Source organism: Aquarana catesbeiana, linkage group LG04 (assembly GCF_042186555.1).
Source record: "Aquarana catesbeiana isolate 2022-GZ linkage group LG04, ASM4218655v1, whole genome shotgun sequence".
Taxonomy (NCBI): domain Eukaryota; kingdom Metazoa; phylum Chordata; class Amphibia; order Anura; family Ranidae; genus Aquarana; species Aquarana catesbeiana.
Genome location: NC_133327.1, coordinates 35,933,479 through 35,951,818, shown reverse-complemented (window position 1 = coordinate 35,951,818; position 18,340 = coordinate 35,933,479). Strand labels below are relative to the sequence as shown.

At 42.3% G+C, this 18,340-nt stretch overlaps 1 protein-coding gene across 9 annotated transcripts in view; it reads right to left on the bottom strand.

Moving 5' to 3' along the window:
- Positions 1 to 18,340, bottom strand: part of LOC141139158 (DNA (cytosine-5)-methyltransferase 3A) — a 390,588-nt gene that overhangs the window by 205,724 nt on the left and 166,524 nt on the right. Inside the window, exon 1 of one of the 9 annotated variants that reach the window (XM_073625037.1) lies at positions 1,119 to 1,241. The exons of the other annotated variants lie outside the window; for them this stretch is intronic. Within the exon in view, the coding sequence (XP_073481138.1) occupies positions 1,119 to 1,145 (27 nt within the window). The 5' untranslated portion in view covers positions 1,146 to 1,241. Of the gene's footprint in view, positions 1 to 1,118; positions 1,242 to 18,340 lie in introns of those variants that run through there. 9 annotated transcript variants of the gene reach the window in all.

Sequence of the window (18,340 nt, the reverse complement as noted above, 5' to 3'; positions counted from 1 at the left end):
CGCAGTATAACTGTGGCGGCTTGTCCTTAAGCAATTAAGCTACTCTTTTTAAAACTTTTTTATGACCGAAGCTGGGCTTTAAATAACCTTGGTGTAATATATCCTACTTTGCAGCGCTACATAAAGCTTGTGCTTTGCTATGCAAGTCAATGGGGTTGATTTACTAAAGGTAAATAGACTGTGCACTTTGCAAAGTGCAGTTGCACACTGAAAGTGCAATTGCTCCAGAGCTTAGTAAATGAGGTAAAGATTCACTTTCCGAAGAATACCGAATCACATGCAAGGGAAATGAAAAAAACAGCTTTTTTGCTTGTATGTGATTGGATGATGGAAGTCAGAAGAGCTTCTGCTCATTTACTAAGCTCTGGAGCAAGTGCTCCTACAGAGTGTAACGGCATTTTGCAAGGTGCACAGTCAATTTGTCCTTAGTAAATCAACCTCTATGAGTCAACCAACTTAGTGAGAATAAAAAAGTTTAAGCTGATGCAGAGCTCCCTCTAGTGACTAATTTACAAATATCTGTATTTTATAAAGCAACGAAAATATGGAAAAGTAAGAATGTGAAAATGTGAAAGATGCATAAATAATGACTTTAAAGACTGTGTCCATGCCAGGCACCCTAACCCTCCATTAAAGTTTTTTTTTTTCTTTTTCAATAGAGTAAGGGTTAAAACCTTTGTCTGTTTTATTTTCGTTATCTGGGTCCCATAGGGAACTTTCTGTCCCAAAGCCCAAACAAGAAGTGAGAGGAAACTACTCCAAAGTGAGGGACTCCCAGGGTTTCACCAGAACTAGTGTCATTCCTGGACCGAGGACCCTTTCCCTTTCCCCATGTGACAGTAAAAGGCCAATCTTCATTCTTGGAAACGGACTAGTGTCCACCCTCAGTCAGTGATTCTACCACGTATCCTTCCCTGGGCAGTAGGGTTCCTGAACTATGAAGACTGCAACTGCAGCACCTCTAAACTCACTGTAAGCCTTTGTGACATCCTGCTTGTCCTACAGGGAGGTGAGCTGTCCTCATAGCAGGTCTTGCAAGATTTGTGAGGCTGGGACAAAGTCTTCCAGCCACACAAGGCTTCACCCCCTGTTACAACACAGGCACACACATTGCTCACCATGCTCACTGTGGGCCTGGACGGCATCTTGCCTGGGCCTTGGCATCCGAAAGGCACGTGGCAATGACAGGGCTGTGTACAGCAGTGTTGAGCACCTCGCACGTCTCTCTCACTTTCTCTTTTCAAGCCGCAACACTTTCATCAATTTCCACATCCCGTGTAGAGCATCTACTCAGAGCACTGTGTTCACCACTGGCTGTCACTTCCTCTGAGCACCAATCACAAGGCTCGCCTGTGATGTGGGCAAGCCTGTACAGAAAAGAGGCACAGACCAGGGACCAGGGTGTAGCAAAGCAGACAGTGGTGACAGAGTTACACAGTAACACTAACAGCACCCACTAGAATTGGAGGCTGATTATGGAAAGGTCAAAGAAGATATGGAACAACTGACAACAGGGGGGTGGTAAAAATGAGCAGCGGAGCCTCAGTCTTGCTGCCCACCCGAACTGTAAAATATCAGCCGGACGGTGTTGTTCACATGCCGTGGCCACAATCCTTTACTTTGTTGCTGCTGCATTATTTTTTTTTATAAATTCTTTATTTATCCGGAAATAAAGGGGAAAAAATGGGTCAAATTAACGCCAATAAAATATAAGATTTGACAATAATGACAATACAGATACATCTATAAGTTAACAAAAATCTCTATTTAAGCATATATTTAGAAATAAAATAAACAGTTATTAGATTTTTAGAACCATACATAAGGTCAGTTCTGCAAAATATGTAGTATATGAAACATGAAACGGAGTGAGGTGGAGGAACAAATATATATATATATATATATATATATATATATATATATATACACAGTGGGGAAAAAAGTATTTAGTATTTAGTCAGCCACCAATTGTGCAAGTTCTCCCACTTAAAAAGATGATAGAGGCCTGTAATTGTCATCATAGGTATACCTCAACTATGAGAGACAAAATGTGGAAACAAATCCAGACAATCACATTGTCTGATTTTTGAAAGAATTTATTTGCAAATTATGGTGGAAAATAAGTATTTGGTCGCCTACAAACAGGCAAGATTTCTGTCTCTCACAGACCTGTATCTTCTTTTTTAAGAGGCTCCTCTGTCCTTCACTCATTACCTGTATTATTGGCACATGTTTGAACTTGTTATCAGTATAAAAGACACCTGTCCACAACCTCAAACAGTCACACTCCAAACTCCACTATGGTGAAGACCAAAGAGCTGTCGAAGGACACCAGAAACAAAATTGTAGACCTGCACCAGGCTGGGAAGACTGAATCTGCAATAGGCAAGCAGCTTGGTGTGAAGAAATCAACTGCGGGAGCAATAATTAGAAAATGGAAGACATACAAGACCACTGATAATCTCCCTCGATCTGGGGCTCCACGCAAAATCTCACCCCGTGGGGTCAAAATGATCACAAGAACGGTGAGCAAAAATCCCAGAACCACACAGGGGGACCTAGTGAATGACCTGCAGAGAGCTGGGACCAACGTAACAAAGGCTACCATCAGTAACACACTACGCCGCCAGGGACTCAGATCCTGCAGTGCCAGACGTGTCCCCCTGCTAAAGCCAGTACATGTCCGGGCCCGTCTGAGGTTTGCTAGACAGCATTTGGATGATCCAGAAGAGGTGGGAGAATGTCATATGGTCAGATGAAACCAAAGTAGAACTGTTTTGTAGGAACACATCTCGTCGTGTTTGGAGGTGAGAGAATGCTGAGTTGCAACCAAAGAACACCATACCTACTGTGAAGCATGGGGGTGGCAACATCATGCTTAGGGGCTGTTTCTCTGCAAAGGGAACAGGATGACTGATCCGTGTACATGAAAGAATGAATGGGGCCATGTATCGTGAGATTTTGAGTGCAAACCTCCTCCCATCAGCAAGGGCATTGAAGATGAAACGTGGCTGGGTCTTTCAGCATGAGAATGATCCCAAACACACCGCCCGAGCAACGAAGGAGTGGCTTCGTAAGAAGCATTTCAAGGTCCTAGAGTGGCCTAGCCAGTCTCCAGATCTCAACCCCATAGAAAACCTTTGGAGGAAGTTGAAAGTCCATGTTGCCCAGCGACAGCCCCAAAACATCACTGCTCAAGAGGAGATCTGCATAGAGGAATGGGCCAACATACCAGCAACAGTGTGTGACAACCTTGTGAAGACTTACAGAAAACGTTTGACCTCTGTCATTGCCAACAAAGGATATATAACAAAGTATTGAGATGAACCTTTGATATTGACCAAATACTTATTTTCCACCATAATTTGCAAATACGTTTTTTCAAAAATCAGACAATGTAATTTTCTGAATTTGTTTCCACATTTTTTCCCTCATAGTTGAGGCATACCTATGATGACAATTACAGGCCTCTCTGATCTTTTTAAGTGGGAGAACTTGCACAATTGGTGGCTGACTAAATACTTTTTTGCCCCACTGTATATGTAGTTTTACTTTTAATGATATTAGGTTTAGAGAGAATTTCTATAACCAATAACCAAGGTGTCCAAATATTAAAATGTATGTCAGATTTGTTTTTAAGAAATGTCGTTAATTGTTCAATTAATTTAATTAATAGTTGCTGCTGCATTTTTAACTCGGTGTGCAGAGTTTGACAGAGACCCTGGAGAATACAATGGTGGTATTTTTTTTTATGTCACATGATATTTGCTAAGCTATTTATCAAACAGGACGAAATACACTTAAATTAATGTTAGGCCCCTTTCACGGGGCTGTCCTTGTACGGAATCCTCTTTGCTCAGCAGGGATTGTTCCGTTGATCCCCGCTGAGCCGGCGGATGACAGGGTTCATCTCTGCTCACTGTGCGGCGACGGACCTGTCAGATCTTCGCTCTCCTCTATGGAGGATCGGATGAAAATGGACCAGCTGTCCGTTTTCATCCGATCCGATCGACGGGTGGAAAATAGGGTTTCCATCCGTCTGTATTCAGCGGATAGGAGCGGATCGGATGTCAGCAGATGTCACTGCCGTCGCTCCATAGACCTGCATGGAGCGTCCGTTCAGGTCCGCCTAAAAAACTGACAGGCAGACCTGAATGGTCCGTCCGTGTGAAAAGCGGTCGAACACTTTTTTGGTAAAATATAAAAGAATGGGTTGCATCAAGTGTATTAAATAGATCCCAAATAGATAGCAAACATGTCAAATCTTAAAATTGTGCACGCCTTTGGAATCACAAAAAAAGTAAGGTACCTAAAATTCTCCATTGGAGGATGCTTTAAAAGCCTTTATAGGTTATCAGTTTAGAGTTAACCATGAATAATGGCCCTACAATTACCTGTGGTGCATTTGATGTTTCCACACACATGTTCACCCTAAGCTGTTCTTTTTATATGGGATGTGTGCAAGGGTGACAATGATGCTTCATTTTTTTTTCTAATAATAATTTGTATCTAATATATTCTTTTTTTTTTACTTTATTGCTATTAGAAGGGGGCTAACAAACCCCCTATGTGTTAGCATGACAGGTCCTCTTTCTATTAGACCCCCAATGTCTCCCCTGACCTCCAATGCAGCTATTTAAACATATCATCTTTCTAAAGTTGCATCCTCGGCTACACTAGCTGATAGCCGTGACCCCAGAAGTGACGTGCATTAGTCACAAGAGAGTTCAGGGAACGAGATGTGCACTTTGAGAGCCCCATAAAGGTGATCTAGCCTCCAGGCCAGCACCATGCTCCCAGTTGCAGCAGTAGCAATGAGCTTGATTTAAACACTTGTCTACCATGCCGTTTTTAAACGTACCTTGGTAGACAAGTGGTTGAAAATTATCTTAGCCAAATCTTTTTTGTTTGTTTTTAGCTTTGTATTTTTGTCATCTGTGTTCCTGTTGGTGGCAATGTCACCAAGACAAAAAGTTGAAAGAAATGCGGAACTTAAAGCTGAATTCCAGGTATGGAAATTATTGCAACTTAAAAAAATGTAAGTATGCATATACTATGACGAAACGTGTAGGGAGGAGTCGGCGACATGACGCTGGTGTATGCTGAGACACGTTGGTCATCTTGTTGGTGTGGAATGCTGGATATTATCACAAATAAAGTGTGCTTTTTATGCAGTGCATGTGAATTCATCTTCTTTTAATCGAATAAATGTAATTTATTTTGTTAAGCGCTGCGCAAACTGTTGGCGCTATATAAAACATGTATAATGATAATAATAATAATTTTGATATACTGCACCATGAGGTCTATCTCTTTACATTTTCATGGGATGGATTATTCTATGGTGGTCATTGCTGGAGTATCTGGAGAAGGAAGGCTGAGACCGGGGTTGTTAAATCTGTGTTCCTGTTTGCTGGTCCTGATTGAGATGCGTAGAGAATGGAGAGCTCTCCCTATTAACGAATGCTTATATGACCTTTGTGATGAGGGTCTATTAAGGAGGGTAAGCGGTTGTGTTATTGGGTGCCGGTGGTGGCTTCCTTCTTTCTCATCTTCTGTTAACCACCTTTGATATGAAGTGTGCTGAACACCGTCTTTGGATTTATTTCTTATGGAATTAATTTTCTAAGCGCTGCACCACCTACAGTTTTTCTATTGCTATTTCATCAATATTGTGTTAGCTGCTGTTTATTTAGTTTTAAATTGAATTAGTTTATACAAGCACAGCAGATACTTACATTTTATATGCACATACTATACCTGTGGGACCACTGGGGCAGCAGAGAATCACTGTTATAATCGTGGCTGCCCTTCTGCATGGTGAACACAGGGGGTTGTTCTCTCTGAACAGGTGCCATTCACAGCAGGCACTCTTGGCATTTCTTTCAATTAATGTAAAACATTCTCTGATTGGATGCATTGGAAATTGTGACATCACTGCCCCCCACTTCTTTCCTCTTATTATGGGGTGCAGCTGCCTCAATTTTTTAGAAAAGCAACAGGGTCACGTTAATGCTGCAACGTTTAGAAAATTAGAATGTAACAGTAAAAGACGTCAGTATTCTTTGTACTCGCAGTGACATTAACCATGCAGAGTAGTGAAATAAGACAACACAGCCACAGAGCAGACATGGACGGGGTTGCGATACCATACAGGAAGTGTGTCTCGTACAGATATCAGGCAGGTGACGTGTTGGTCACCTGGACATTTTCTACAGACACAGTTCTCAGGACTCCGTGTGGTCAGGATGTGGTCAGACCACCAGTGCCCATCTCTAGCCTGCATCCTTTTCATTCGGGTGCAGGAAACAGCAGTTGAGGGTGACCTGTGTTTGCATGCATGCCCTAAACACTTTTCATTAAAGGTGTGTTTAACCACCTCATGACCAGAGCCCAATGAAACCTACATTATATAGGCAAAAGTATGTGAACACTTGACCATCACTTCTACCTATATGGCCAAACGTATGTGTACAACTCTTGAAATAATTCAGTTAAAGTTCACCTTTACTAAAAAAAGAAGAACTGCACGTTTTGCATGTAAAAAAAAAAAATGTACCTATTTATTATTTTATTTTTTTTGTAATGGACCTATAAAGCATTGCACCCACGATCAGCAGATCATTGGTGTAATGCCACAGTCCTGCACACTGTCTGTGTATCTGTCTGGCCATACCTCCGATACAGCCAGGCAATTACACTGTGAGAGGAAGCACAAATGAACTATCACAGCGCTCAACAGCCCATTGGTAGTTCACTGAGAACTACAAGCCGACGGCTGCAAAGGCTGCCGGACCTTGTCGTTTTCCCATTTACAGAACACTCTGAATGGATGATGTGTAAAAATAATAAAATATTGCAGCGCAATATGAATAGAAAACTACTAGTCCATACTAATTTAATAATGCTGGTATGAAAAAGGCAATGCAGGCACTAGGCAAAAATCTAAAAGCAGCTCCCAAAGTGACTCAGGCAGACAGGACAATCTAACAGTGATTGAGGTCTCTCCACCGCAGGTAGTCCAAGCCTCTCATCTCATATATTCGACCTGAAACAGGTCATAAATCCTTGTACCCTCTCCTGGGGTGATGATAATAAGTAGGTGAAGCCGTTAGATGTCTCCCAATAAGCAATCATAAAAAGAGAGGAAGGGGACAAACTAGTGCTCTCTGTATATAATATTTTATTCTACAAATAAAAAATAGGAAATGTACTCACATAAATTGCACTCCAAAACCGAGTGCAGGTAAACAAGCAAGCGTGTAAGGTTGTTTCCAACCTAGAAGATGGCCGCGGGTGATGTCAAACGTGATATGGGGGGAGGAGTCACTATTGCACTATTTTATTATTTTTACTGTTCATGTGATGGGTGATTATGAATTTACCTAAGTGTCAGCTTGCAACCTAGGTCATTTGTGGTTTTATTTTTCTGCGCTGAATACTGTTTATTTTTAAATGGATGATGTGGCCGGGCGGGCAGAGCGCTAGCTGTCAGAATGGGGGATCGGGGGAGCGGGGTTTGGTTCATCTGTAACATGTTACATGTTACACCCTGAATATGGGTATAACACATTACAAAAGGTGAACTTATCCTATAAAGCTCATTTGGACAAATTATTTTCTTGACTAACAGATGCAGCAGTTATGAGTGCTGTATAAACTGTATGTATCCTTAGCTATAAACAATATACAGTGCTGTGTTCTGGCAGCAGGATGGAGACTTCCCGTTCCGCTCCTGAAACACAATCGAGTAACACTGAGCAGTGCTCAGCCATTCACAGGGAGCTTTGCATTCTATGGATGAATTCAAACCTTCCTCTGATCAGCTGAGGTGGAGATCATGACATCATCCACCCGCCTCTGCACCTCAGCCAATTAGATGAAGTTTTGTATTTATTCATGGAAGCAGCACTCAGCCCGACTCAGTTTTGTTTCGGGAGCTTTACTAAGCTGAGGTTGCATACAGTTCATACAACACATAGAGCGAATGCATCCGTGGAGTAAATCGTTTGTTTTGACCAGCTTGGCCCAAACTAACTACCGTATTTAAAGGATGAGTTCACCTTTCTCAACATGTTACCTCCATATTTAGAGTGTAGAGTGAATTGTGTCCTCCATCCTCAACCCCCTCCCTGTGACAGGGGGCGGGGATCTTCTCCCCACACTCGATGTCACAATTTGAAAACAGCACGGTCAGGCAGGGCTCCACTCACACGGTTGCGCCATTTATTCACAGAGTGCTTTGCATGAATGTACTACAACTATCGTTAAGCATTGCAGCTGACGGCTTATAGTTCTCAATGAACTGTGAGGGCGCTGGTGAGAGTTCTCAGTCCATTGAGCTTACTGGACTTCAGTAACTGCCTGCCCATATCAGAGGTATGAGTAGACGTGTACTGACAGTATGCAAAAGCCTAACATTGTACTCACAATCGCGGGTGCAATGCTTTACAGGCTCCCAAAAAAATTTGCATTTTTTATTTTTTTAAATGATGAACTTAGCCTTTAAAGTTCACTGAAACGTGTAGATGAGCTTTAGGGTATTTCCAGTGAAGGATGCTGTTAATGTTACAACATACAAAGAAATTTTAGACAAGTGTGCTCTTCTAATCTGTTGGTACCAGTTTGGAGAATGCCTCTTTCAGTTCTATTCTAGTATGACTGTGCCCGTGAGTACAATACCAGCTCCATAAAGAAATGGTTTGACGAGTTTGATGTGGAGGAACTTGAGCAGCCTGTACAGAGCCCGACTTCAACCCTACTGAACATCTTTGGGATGAACTGGGATACCAATCGCCAACCTGGATGTGGCATCACACATCAGCTCTTTGGCTAAATGAGAACATATTCACACAGACACACTCCGAAACCTTGTGTAAAGTCTTGTCAGCAGAGTGGAGGCTGTTATAGTAGCAAAGGGGGGACAACTCTTAACGAATGGCCATGGTTTTGGAATGGAACGTCCAACAAGCTCAAATAATTGTCCACAAACATTTGGCCATATTGTGTAGTCAAGCAGTTTGTTGGAATACCCTAACCATAAAAAAAAACATATTCTCTGCAAGGGCTAACGATTCTCAGCAGTCTTTAGGAAGGTATGCAAAATGCATTCCCTGATATACCCTCATATAGGCGTGATTGTCAGTGTAATAAAACTTTTGACCATATGGTGTAGACCACGGGTGCTTAACCTGTGGCCCTCCAGTTGTTGTGGAACTACAAGTCCCATGAGGCATTGCAAGGCTGACAAATAGAATCATGGCTCCCAAAGGCAAAGGCATGATGGGTCTTGCAGTTCCACAACAGCTGGAGGGCCACAGGTTGAGCATCTATGGTGTATATCAGTTTGTAAATGGATAGAAAACTGGCTAAAAGACAGAATTCAGAGAGTAGTGGTTAATGATTCTTACTCTGAATGGTCTAAGGTTATCAGTGGTGGGACCCTTACTTTTTAATATCTTTATAAATGATACAGGGACTGGGATCAAAAGTAACATTTCTGTCTTTGCAGATGACACCAAGCTATGCAGTGCAATAACGTCCTTACAGGATGTCTCCAATTTACAAGCCGACCTCAATGCACTGTCTGATTGGGCGACTATGTGGCAGATGAGGTTTAATGTTGATAAATGTAAAGTTATGCACTTGGGGGCTAAGAATATGCATGCATCATACATGCTAGGGGGAGTACAACTGGGGGAATCCGTGGTGGAGAAGGATCTGGGGGTTTTGGTAGATCATAAGCTCAATAATAGCATGCAATGCCAAGCTGCGGTTTCCAAAGCGAGCAAAGGCCTTTCTTGTATTAAGAGAGGTATGGAATCTAGAGAGAGATATAATTTTGCCCCTCTACAAATCATTAGTAAGACCTCATCTGGAACATGCAGTTCAGTTTTGGGCACCAGTTCTCAAAAAGGATATCGGGGAACTGGAGAAAGTGCAAAGAAGGGCAACCAAACTGATAAAAGGCATGGAGGAGCTCAGCTATGAGGAAAGATTAGAGGAACTGAATGTATTCACTCTTGAGAAGAGGAGAATAAGGGGGGATATGATCAACATGTTCAAATATATAAGGGGTCCATATAGTGATCTTGGTGTTGGGTTATTCTCTTTACGGTCAACCCAGAGGACACGGGGGCACTCTTTACGTCTAGAGGAAAAGAGATTTCATCTCCAAATACGCAAAGGTTTCTTCACAGTAAGAGCTGTGAAAATGTGGAATAGACTCCCGACAGAGGTGGTTCTGGCCAGCTCAGTAGATTGCTTTAAGAAAGGCCTGGATACTTTCCTAAATGTACATAATATAACTGGGTACTGACATTTATAGGTAAAGTTGATCCAGGGAAAATCCGATTGCCTCTTGGGGGATCAGGAAGGAATTGGAAGCAAATTGGAGCATGCTCTGCTGGGGTTTTTTGCCTTCCTCTGGATCAACTGAGGGAATACAATTGGGTATATTGGATTGTACAATATTTTTTATTTTATTTATTGTTTTGAAGGTTGAACTGGATGGACTTGTGTCTTTTTTCAACCTGACTAACTATGTAACTATGTAACTATGTAGACAGCCAGACCAAATTTAGCAGCACCAATTAACTTGGAAATAACTCTAGGACTAATTTGCCTATCTCTATAATTTTATTAAGAACTCATATGGCATTTGGCATTCATTGGGAATACGGTTTTAATAAATGCCCTGCTCATGTTTTAATATAGACTGACAAACGGAAAAGAACGTTTTTGGGTATTTTACATGTAACAGTTTTTAATCACATTATTTAAAATGTATTTACACTGTATATTTTTTTACACAATGTAATTATTTCTAACAATGAACCTCTTTCTTTGTGCACAGTGACTGCCCAGAGAGGGAGAGAGGAAAAGTGCAATCTACAGACTTTTCCTTTCAGTATTATTAAGCCATGATGAAGGCCCCCAATGGAACTCCCAAAGTGCATTAGCTGTTTTTACAGCATTAATGGAGAGTTTTACCCTTACTTCCTGTTCTTTTTAAAACCCATCAAATAGCATGTAGAGAGTTTCTTTAACTTCCTGGTTTATACGCTCCCCTTGAAATGTGAAGTGGATAGATTTCCCTGACTATCTATTCTATCTGATATCCAACAAATAGGATGTGGGGAGATTACTTTGACTTCCTTTTGCATCTGATACTTAACAAAAAAAGAGAGTCGAGCAAGTTCCATCACTTGCTGTTCTCATACCCATCAAATAGGATGTGAAGAGATTTTTCTGACTTCCAGTTCTATATGAAACCTGTGGATAGACTTCCCTCACTTCCTGTTCTATGAGATACCCATCAAATAGGATGTGGGGATATTTCCCTGACTTCCTGTTCTATCTGATACCCATCAAAAAGGATGTGGAGAGATTTCTCTGACTTGCTGTTCTATCGGATACCATTTAAAAAAAGAATGTGGAGAGATTTCCATCACTTCCTGTTCTGATACTCATCAAATAGGATGTAGAGATGTTTCTCTGACTTTTTGTTCTATCCGATAACCATAAAAAAAAAGGATGTGGAGAGATTTCTATCACTTCCTGTTCTGATACCCATTAAATAGGATGTGGGGATATTTCCCTGACTTCCTGTTCGATCTGATACCAATCAAAAAGGATGTGAAGCGATTTCTCTGACTTGCGGTTCTATCTGATACCCCTCAAAAAAGAATGTGGAGAGATTTCTATAACTTCCTGTTCCGATACCCATCCAAATAGGATGTAGAGAGATTTCTCTGACTTCATGTAATATCCAATAACCATAAAAAAAAAGGGTGTGGAGAGATTTCCATCACTTCCTCACTTCCTGTTCTGATACTAAGCAAATAAGATGTGTAGATGTTTTTCTGACTTCATGTTCTATCAGATACCCATCAAAAAGGATGTAGATTGATTTCCATCACTTCCTGTTCTGATGCCCATCAAATGCGATGTGAAGAGACTGCCATCATCTCCTGTTCTGATACCCATCAAATAGGATGTGGAAAAATTTTGTTGACTTCCTGTTTGATACCCATCAGAAAAAGAATGTGGAGAGATCTCCATCACTTCCTGTTCTGGTACCCAAAGATTTCTCTGGCTTCCTGTTCTGATACTCATAAAATAGGGTGTGGTGGTTTGATGGTGTGACCTGGTTCTGATACCATTCAAATTGTACGGGGAGGGATTTCACTTCCTATACCCATCAAATAGGATGTGGAGAGATTTTCCTCACTTCTTATCTTATACCCATCAGATCGGATGTGGGTAGACTTTCTGTCATTTTCTATTCTGTCTGACACACTTCAAGTAAACAGAAAAAAGGGTGAAATTTCATAAACAGAACACAGACAGCAATTTAAAAAAAGTTGACCAAGGTACTTACTTTTTACTGTACAAAAATATGGCCCACATAGAAAATAATATAGTGAGCCCTTTACTTTTAGGACATCACCATACACACAGGGATGACTGCTATTACTATATGTAGCGGGTGCCCCGCATCTCCCGCGGCCTTGTCAAGCTGACCGGGGCTCTCACAGAAGGGAGAGAGTGCCTGTCAGCCCCTGCAGGGGATTTCTCCCCCCTTCCCCTCCTTACTGGTACTGACTCAGTTTGTTCTGCTCCTTCCCCGGCATCCTCATTGACAGTGGGGAGGGAGCCAGACAGCAGCAGCAACAAAGCATTCTGGAACATGTAGTCCCCACCAAAAACAGCCCCTTAACCTTGTATGGGGACAGGACTACACACTCCAGGATTTTATGGCAAGGGAAGAATCAAGGACACCATCTTGTTGCCTGAGGGGAGGCAGCAACCATGAGGCAGGAGAAGAGACTGGACCCAGGGGAGAAGTGTTGCCTCCCGGTCAGTCCACAGCGTTGTTCCAGGCATCCGCCGCCGGTCAGGGGACATCCAGCCTGAGAGGGGATCCCAGGTTCATTTTGGGCCTTAACTGCAGGATTGGTGAGAGGGCACTTGCCCATTTGCAGGAAACAAGAACACTGCACACAGACAAGAGTTACTTCACTTTGCCAACACTTGCCAGATTTGGGTCTCATTGACGCCCTATTAAGCAGTCACAGTGTCCACCCTGATATCTGGATACTGTCAGCATACCACAGTTACACTTTGTCAAGCAGGAGTTCTAAGTGAACCAACTAAAGTGGCTAGCCGAAGATACAAGGCCCCATCCTTCTTCCATGGGACTGAAGTTACTGGTGCCATACGGGCACGCACACACATACTCAGGGCTCTGTATATGTAGTATGTGTATGGGGTAGTCTGACTTGGGAGTTATGCCACTGATCACTGAATTGGGTACAGTGTTTATAGTTGGGCCTGTGGTGTCAGGGGACAGAAGAGAGAGGTCTGACATAAGAGAAGGTCATTCTTCTGCTCTCCTCCTGCCTGGACTCATAGAGCCAATTTGAGTAGAGGTAACCAATCCGTTTTAGATTGCCATTTTGTGATTTATTGCTATTAAAGTGTTTGCCTCTGCTCTTGGGGTTATTCACCATTGTGAAATCCCCTGAAAGCAGCCTGATATAACATATTGCGTCATATTGCTCTTGATATCAGTTATTGCTCCCCAGTTAATTCATTTGATAAATATACTGTTACTGTCTATTGCTTTTCCACAGAAACCTTACAGTAAAGACGATTTCTGTGTTTTATTACAATGTGTGTGTTTTTTTCATTGGTCCTTGCATTTATTTATTTATTTATTTATTTCAGGTACTTATATAGCGCTGTCAATTTACGCAGCGCTTTACATATATATATTATACATTCACATCAGTCCCTATACCCTCAAGGAGCTTACAATCTAAGGTCCCTAACTCACATTCATACCTATACTAGGGCCAATTTAGACAGGATCCAATTAACCTACCAGCATGTCTTTGGAGTGTGGGAGGAAACCGGAGTACCCGGAGGAAACCCACGCAGACACAGGGAGAACATGCAAACTCCAGGCAGGTAGTGTCGTGGTTGGGATTCGAACCAGCGACCCTTCTTACTGCTAGGTGAGAGTGCTACCCACTGCTCCACTGTGCCGCCCCATACTATTGCTAGGTGGGCCAGAGGGCCTGAGACTGTTCTCGGGTTTGAGAGGCAGAGTACGGGACCAAACATACTTAAGCTGCTCCTTCGGGGGTAGCGCTACATATAGAAAAACGTGTATGGAAGGGATTCTTTAGTATAAAAAATTGCAAATACATGAAATGTCTTTTTTACAGGAGTTGGATATGGTGGACACAACAGATTAAAAATGAGACACCCTTCTAAGAAAATAAAAATTAGCTTTAAATTAAAACTTTAAACTTAAAACACAAATTAACCCGGCTGTTCGGGGGTGTTCACAGGACAGGAAAAATGTGTCACATTTTCGCCTCCCTCTTTACATAATTTTTTTTTCTTTATTTTATTGTGTGGCTTTGGTATATATATATATATCTTTGTATAACCTGTCTAACAATGTATATATGACTGATGTTCCTTTAGAGAATTTAAAATATTTAAAAGGGAAAACATTATTTGGCTTTTCATGCATGGAATCCAGACTGGAGCAGATGCAGGACAAGCTGTGTATGGAGTCAGCAGACCAGTCTTATTTTCCGCCACCCCTCCTGCAGCCCTCCAAATTTTATTTAATTGAAGGCGAGTTTGTTTCAACCTCTAGATAAATGTGCACAGTTATCAGCGCACATCAAGATGATGCTAGTTGGAAGAGATACACGATTCCTAAATCCCCACAAAAGGTTCAGTCTATTCCTAGAAATCACCACAACAGATGTTTGGCCAAATATTTTTTCTTTTTTTTTTTTTTTTTTTTTACCAAAAATTTTGGCTGTTGTATGAGCTGGTAGTGAATGCCAGAGGCATCCAATCCATCTATGAAGAATCCAGCACAGAGCAAAAAAGAAAAAAGACAGGAGAAAAAGCAGAGAAGAGAAAGGGTCTATAGAAAGAGAGAGAAAAACGGAGATATAGAGAGTGATGTAGGGACTGGAGTGAAAAGGAAACAGAGAGAGAGAGAGAGAGAGAGAGAGAGAGAGAGAGAGTACAGAGGAGGGGGAAGAAATGTGGGGGGGAAACAGAGAGAGAGAGTAAAAGAGAGAGGGAAAAAGGGGTGTGGAGAGAGAGAAAAAAAGGGGGGAAGAGAGAGGGGGAGGAGGAGAGAGAGGGGGTAGAGAGAGAGGGGGAGAGAGAGAGAGAGAGAGAGAGAGAGGGGGGGGGCAGGGGGGAGAGAGCAGAAATAGAGGGGGGAGAGCGAGAGAGAGAGAGAGAGAGAGAGAGGATAGAGAATTCAAAAGAGGGGGAGAGAGACAGGGGAAAAATGGGGGGAGGGGGGGGAGAGAGGGGAAAAAGGTGGTAGAGAGAGTGAGAGAGGGGAAAAAAGGTAAGGGGGAGAGAGAGAGAGAGAGAGAGAGAGAGAGAGAGAGAGAGAGAGGACAGAGAGAGTAAACAAGAGGGAGAGAGACAGGGGAAAAGGTGGGGGGAGAGGAAAAGTGGGAGAGAGAGATAGAGAAAAGGGGGGGTGAGGAAAGGTGGGAGAGACCAGAAAGGGGGAGAGAGAGACAGAAAAGGCGAAGAGAGAGAGGGAAGAGAGGGAGGAAAAAGAGAGAGCAAAAGGAGGAGAGAGACAGGGGAAAATAGGGGGAGAGAGAAAAAAGGTGGGATAGAGAGGAAAGGGGGGGGCGCAAGGAAGGGGGAAGGGTAGAGTGTAAGAGAGACAGGAAAAGTGGGGAAAAAGAGAGAGAGAGAGAGAAAGAAAGGGGGAAACAAAAAAAAGCCAAGTGGGTGGGGGGGAATGGGGGGGGGGGGGGACAGAGGAGACAGAGATGAAAAAGGTGGGGGAGAGAAGGAGAGAGTAAGAGATTGACAGGGAAGGGGGTAGAGAGGGGAAAGAGGGTGAGAGAGCAAAAAGTGGGGGGGAGACAGAAAGAGAGCAAGGGAGAGGAAGAGAGAGAGATAGATAAAAAGAGGGAGAGAGAGGAAAAGGGGGGAGAGAGGGAATGAGAAAAGGGAGTGAGAAGAAAAGGGGTAGAGGGATAATGGAAAGAGAAGGGATGGGGCACATAAAGGAGAGAAAAAGAAAGAGGAAACTGAGAATAAGGCAAAAAGAGATCACTTACTCCGCCTTTGATCTCTGCCTCTGTCACACACCTAGAAGAGTCCACATTCCAAGGAATTTATCATTATTAGCCACTGGTGTTCCATCATTAGTTTATGGTATGTCCGAGGATACTTACCTATACAGTGTGTCGGCAACCTCCCAGGGCACAGTGAAAACAGACTATGAAATATCTGTGGGCTACTTATGGTCCCTGCTCTTTAGTGACATTATTTATTTGTAAACTAGTATGACAGGTTCACTTTTAGAATCCTCAAGTATGGGGGGGGGGGGGGCAGAATTTTTTTTAAATTGAAGAAACCTGAATCTAGAGCAGCTGTACATGGCAACCAATCAGTTTCTATCTTTAGCTTGTTCATTTAAACTTTGAAAATGAAAGATAGATGCTGATTGGTGGTCATGCACAGCTGCTCTAGTTTTGATAAATCCCCCTCGGCATGTCTTCATAAAAAATGCAGTAGAATAGCTGAGCTCCTGTGAAATGGAGTTGATATCGCAAACTCAGCAGTTTTAGTAACCAGCCAACTTTTCATAGCAAAAGCACCAACTCATGATCCAGACAAAAAATAATAAAACCTGAAGAGTGGATCAAGTGTCCCATCTATTCTCCTGACCCGAAATAGGCTATGTGTGAGTGGTGAAGTGGGATGGGGCATAGCTGCCAGCGTTATATGAGGGAAATGAATGCTGGGAACAGGCCATGAGAGGCAAGGGCAATGACATCACAGAGATGTGGGCCAAGCTGAATTATCTCAGACATGGTGCAATTATCTCAACTAAAATTTAAACTGCCTTTGCCAGGCCAACACCATTAACTCCTCGGTGCTCACAGTCACGAACACAAGACAATGCGTGATCCAGGCTCACTGGCTGGGACACAGTTAACCCCTGGAAAGCGTTCTGGAATGTTCCATTCGCACGCACTTTATGGGGAAAAAAACATTAAATCTCAAACATTGGTCTCTGTGTTCCAGTTTTACTATGTAACAAGAAATCCTCGAGGGCATTACATTAAACTCCACTCTACAGATCTGAATTACCCACAGTTCCTGCCTTGTGTGTCACATGGGCGAAAGAGGGAACAAAAAATGTGTAACAGAACTCCCCGGTCCAAAAGGCAAAGGCTAATACTGTCCAGGAAACATGTGGACGAGATAAAGGTGTAAAGCCTCTTAGTTTACCTTAACCACTTCAGCCCCGGAAGGTTTTACCCCCTTCCTGACCAGAGCACTTTTTACAATTCGGCACTGCGTCGCTTTAACTGCTAATTGCGCGGTCATGCAATGCTGTACCCAAACGAAATTTGCGTCCTTTTCTTCCCACAAATAGAGCTTTCTTTTGATAGTATTTGATCACCTCTGCCGTTTTTATTTTTTGCGCTATACACGGAAAAAGACCGAAAATTTTGAAAAAAAATGATATTTTCTACTTTTTGTTCTAAAAAAAATCCAATAAACTCAATTTTAGTCATACATTTAGGCCAAAATGTATTCGGCCACATGTCTTTGGTAAAAAAAATGTCAATAAGTGTATATTTATTGGTTTGCGCAAAAGTTATAGCGTCTACAAACTAGGGTACATTTTCTGGAATTTACACAGCCTTTAACTTATGACTGCCTATGTCGTTTCTTGAGGTGCTAAAATGGCAGGGCAGTACAAAACCCCCACAAATGACCCCATTTTGGAAAGTAGACACCCCAAGGAATTTGCTGAGAGGCATGTTGAGCCCATTGAATATTCATTTTTTTTGTCCCAAGTGATTGAACAATGACAAAAAAAAAAAAAAATTACAAAAAGTTGTCACTAAATGATATATTGCTCACACAGGCCATGGGCATATGTGGAATTGCACCCCAAAATACATTTAGCTGCTTCTCCTGAGTATGGGGATACCACATGTGTGGGACTTTTTGGGAGCCTAGCCGCGTACGGGGCCCCGAAAACCAATCACTGCCTTCAGGATTTCTAAGGGCGTACATTTTTGATTTTACTCCTCACTACCTATCACAGTTTTGAAGGCCATAAAATGCCCAGATGACATAAAACCCCCCCAAATGACCCCATTTTGGAAAGTAGACACCCCAAGCTATTTGCTTTGAGGCATGTTGAGTCCATGGAATGTTTTATATTTTGACACAAGTTGCGGGAAAGTGACAAATTTTTTTTTTTTTTTTTGCACAAAGTTGTCACTAAATGATATATTGCTCA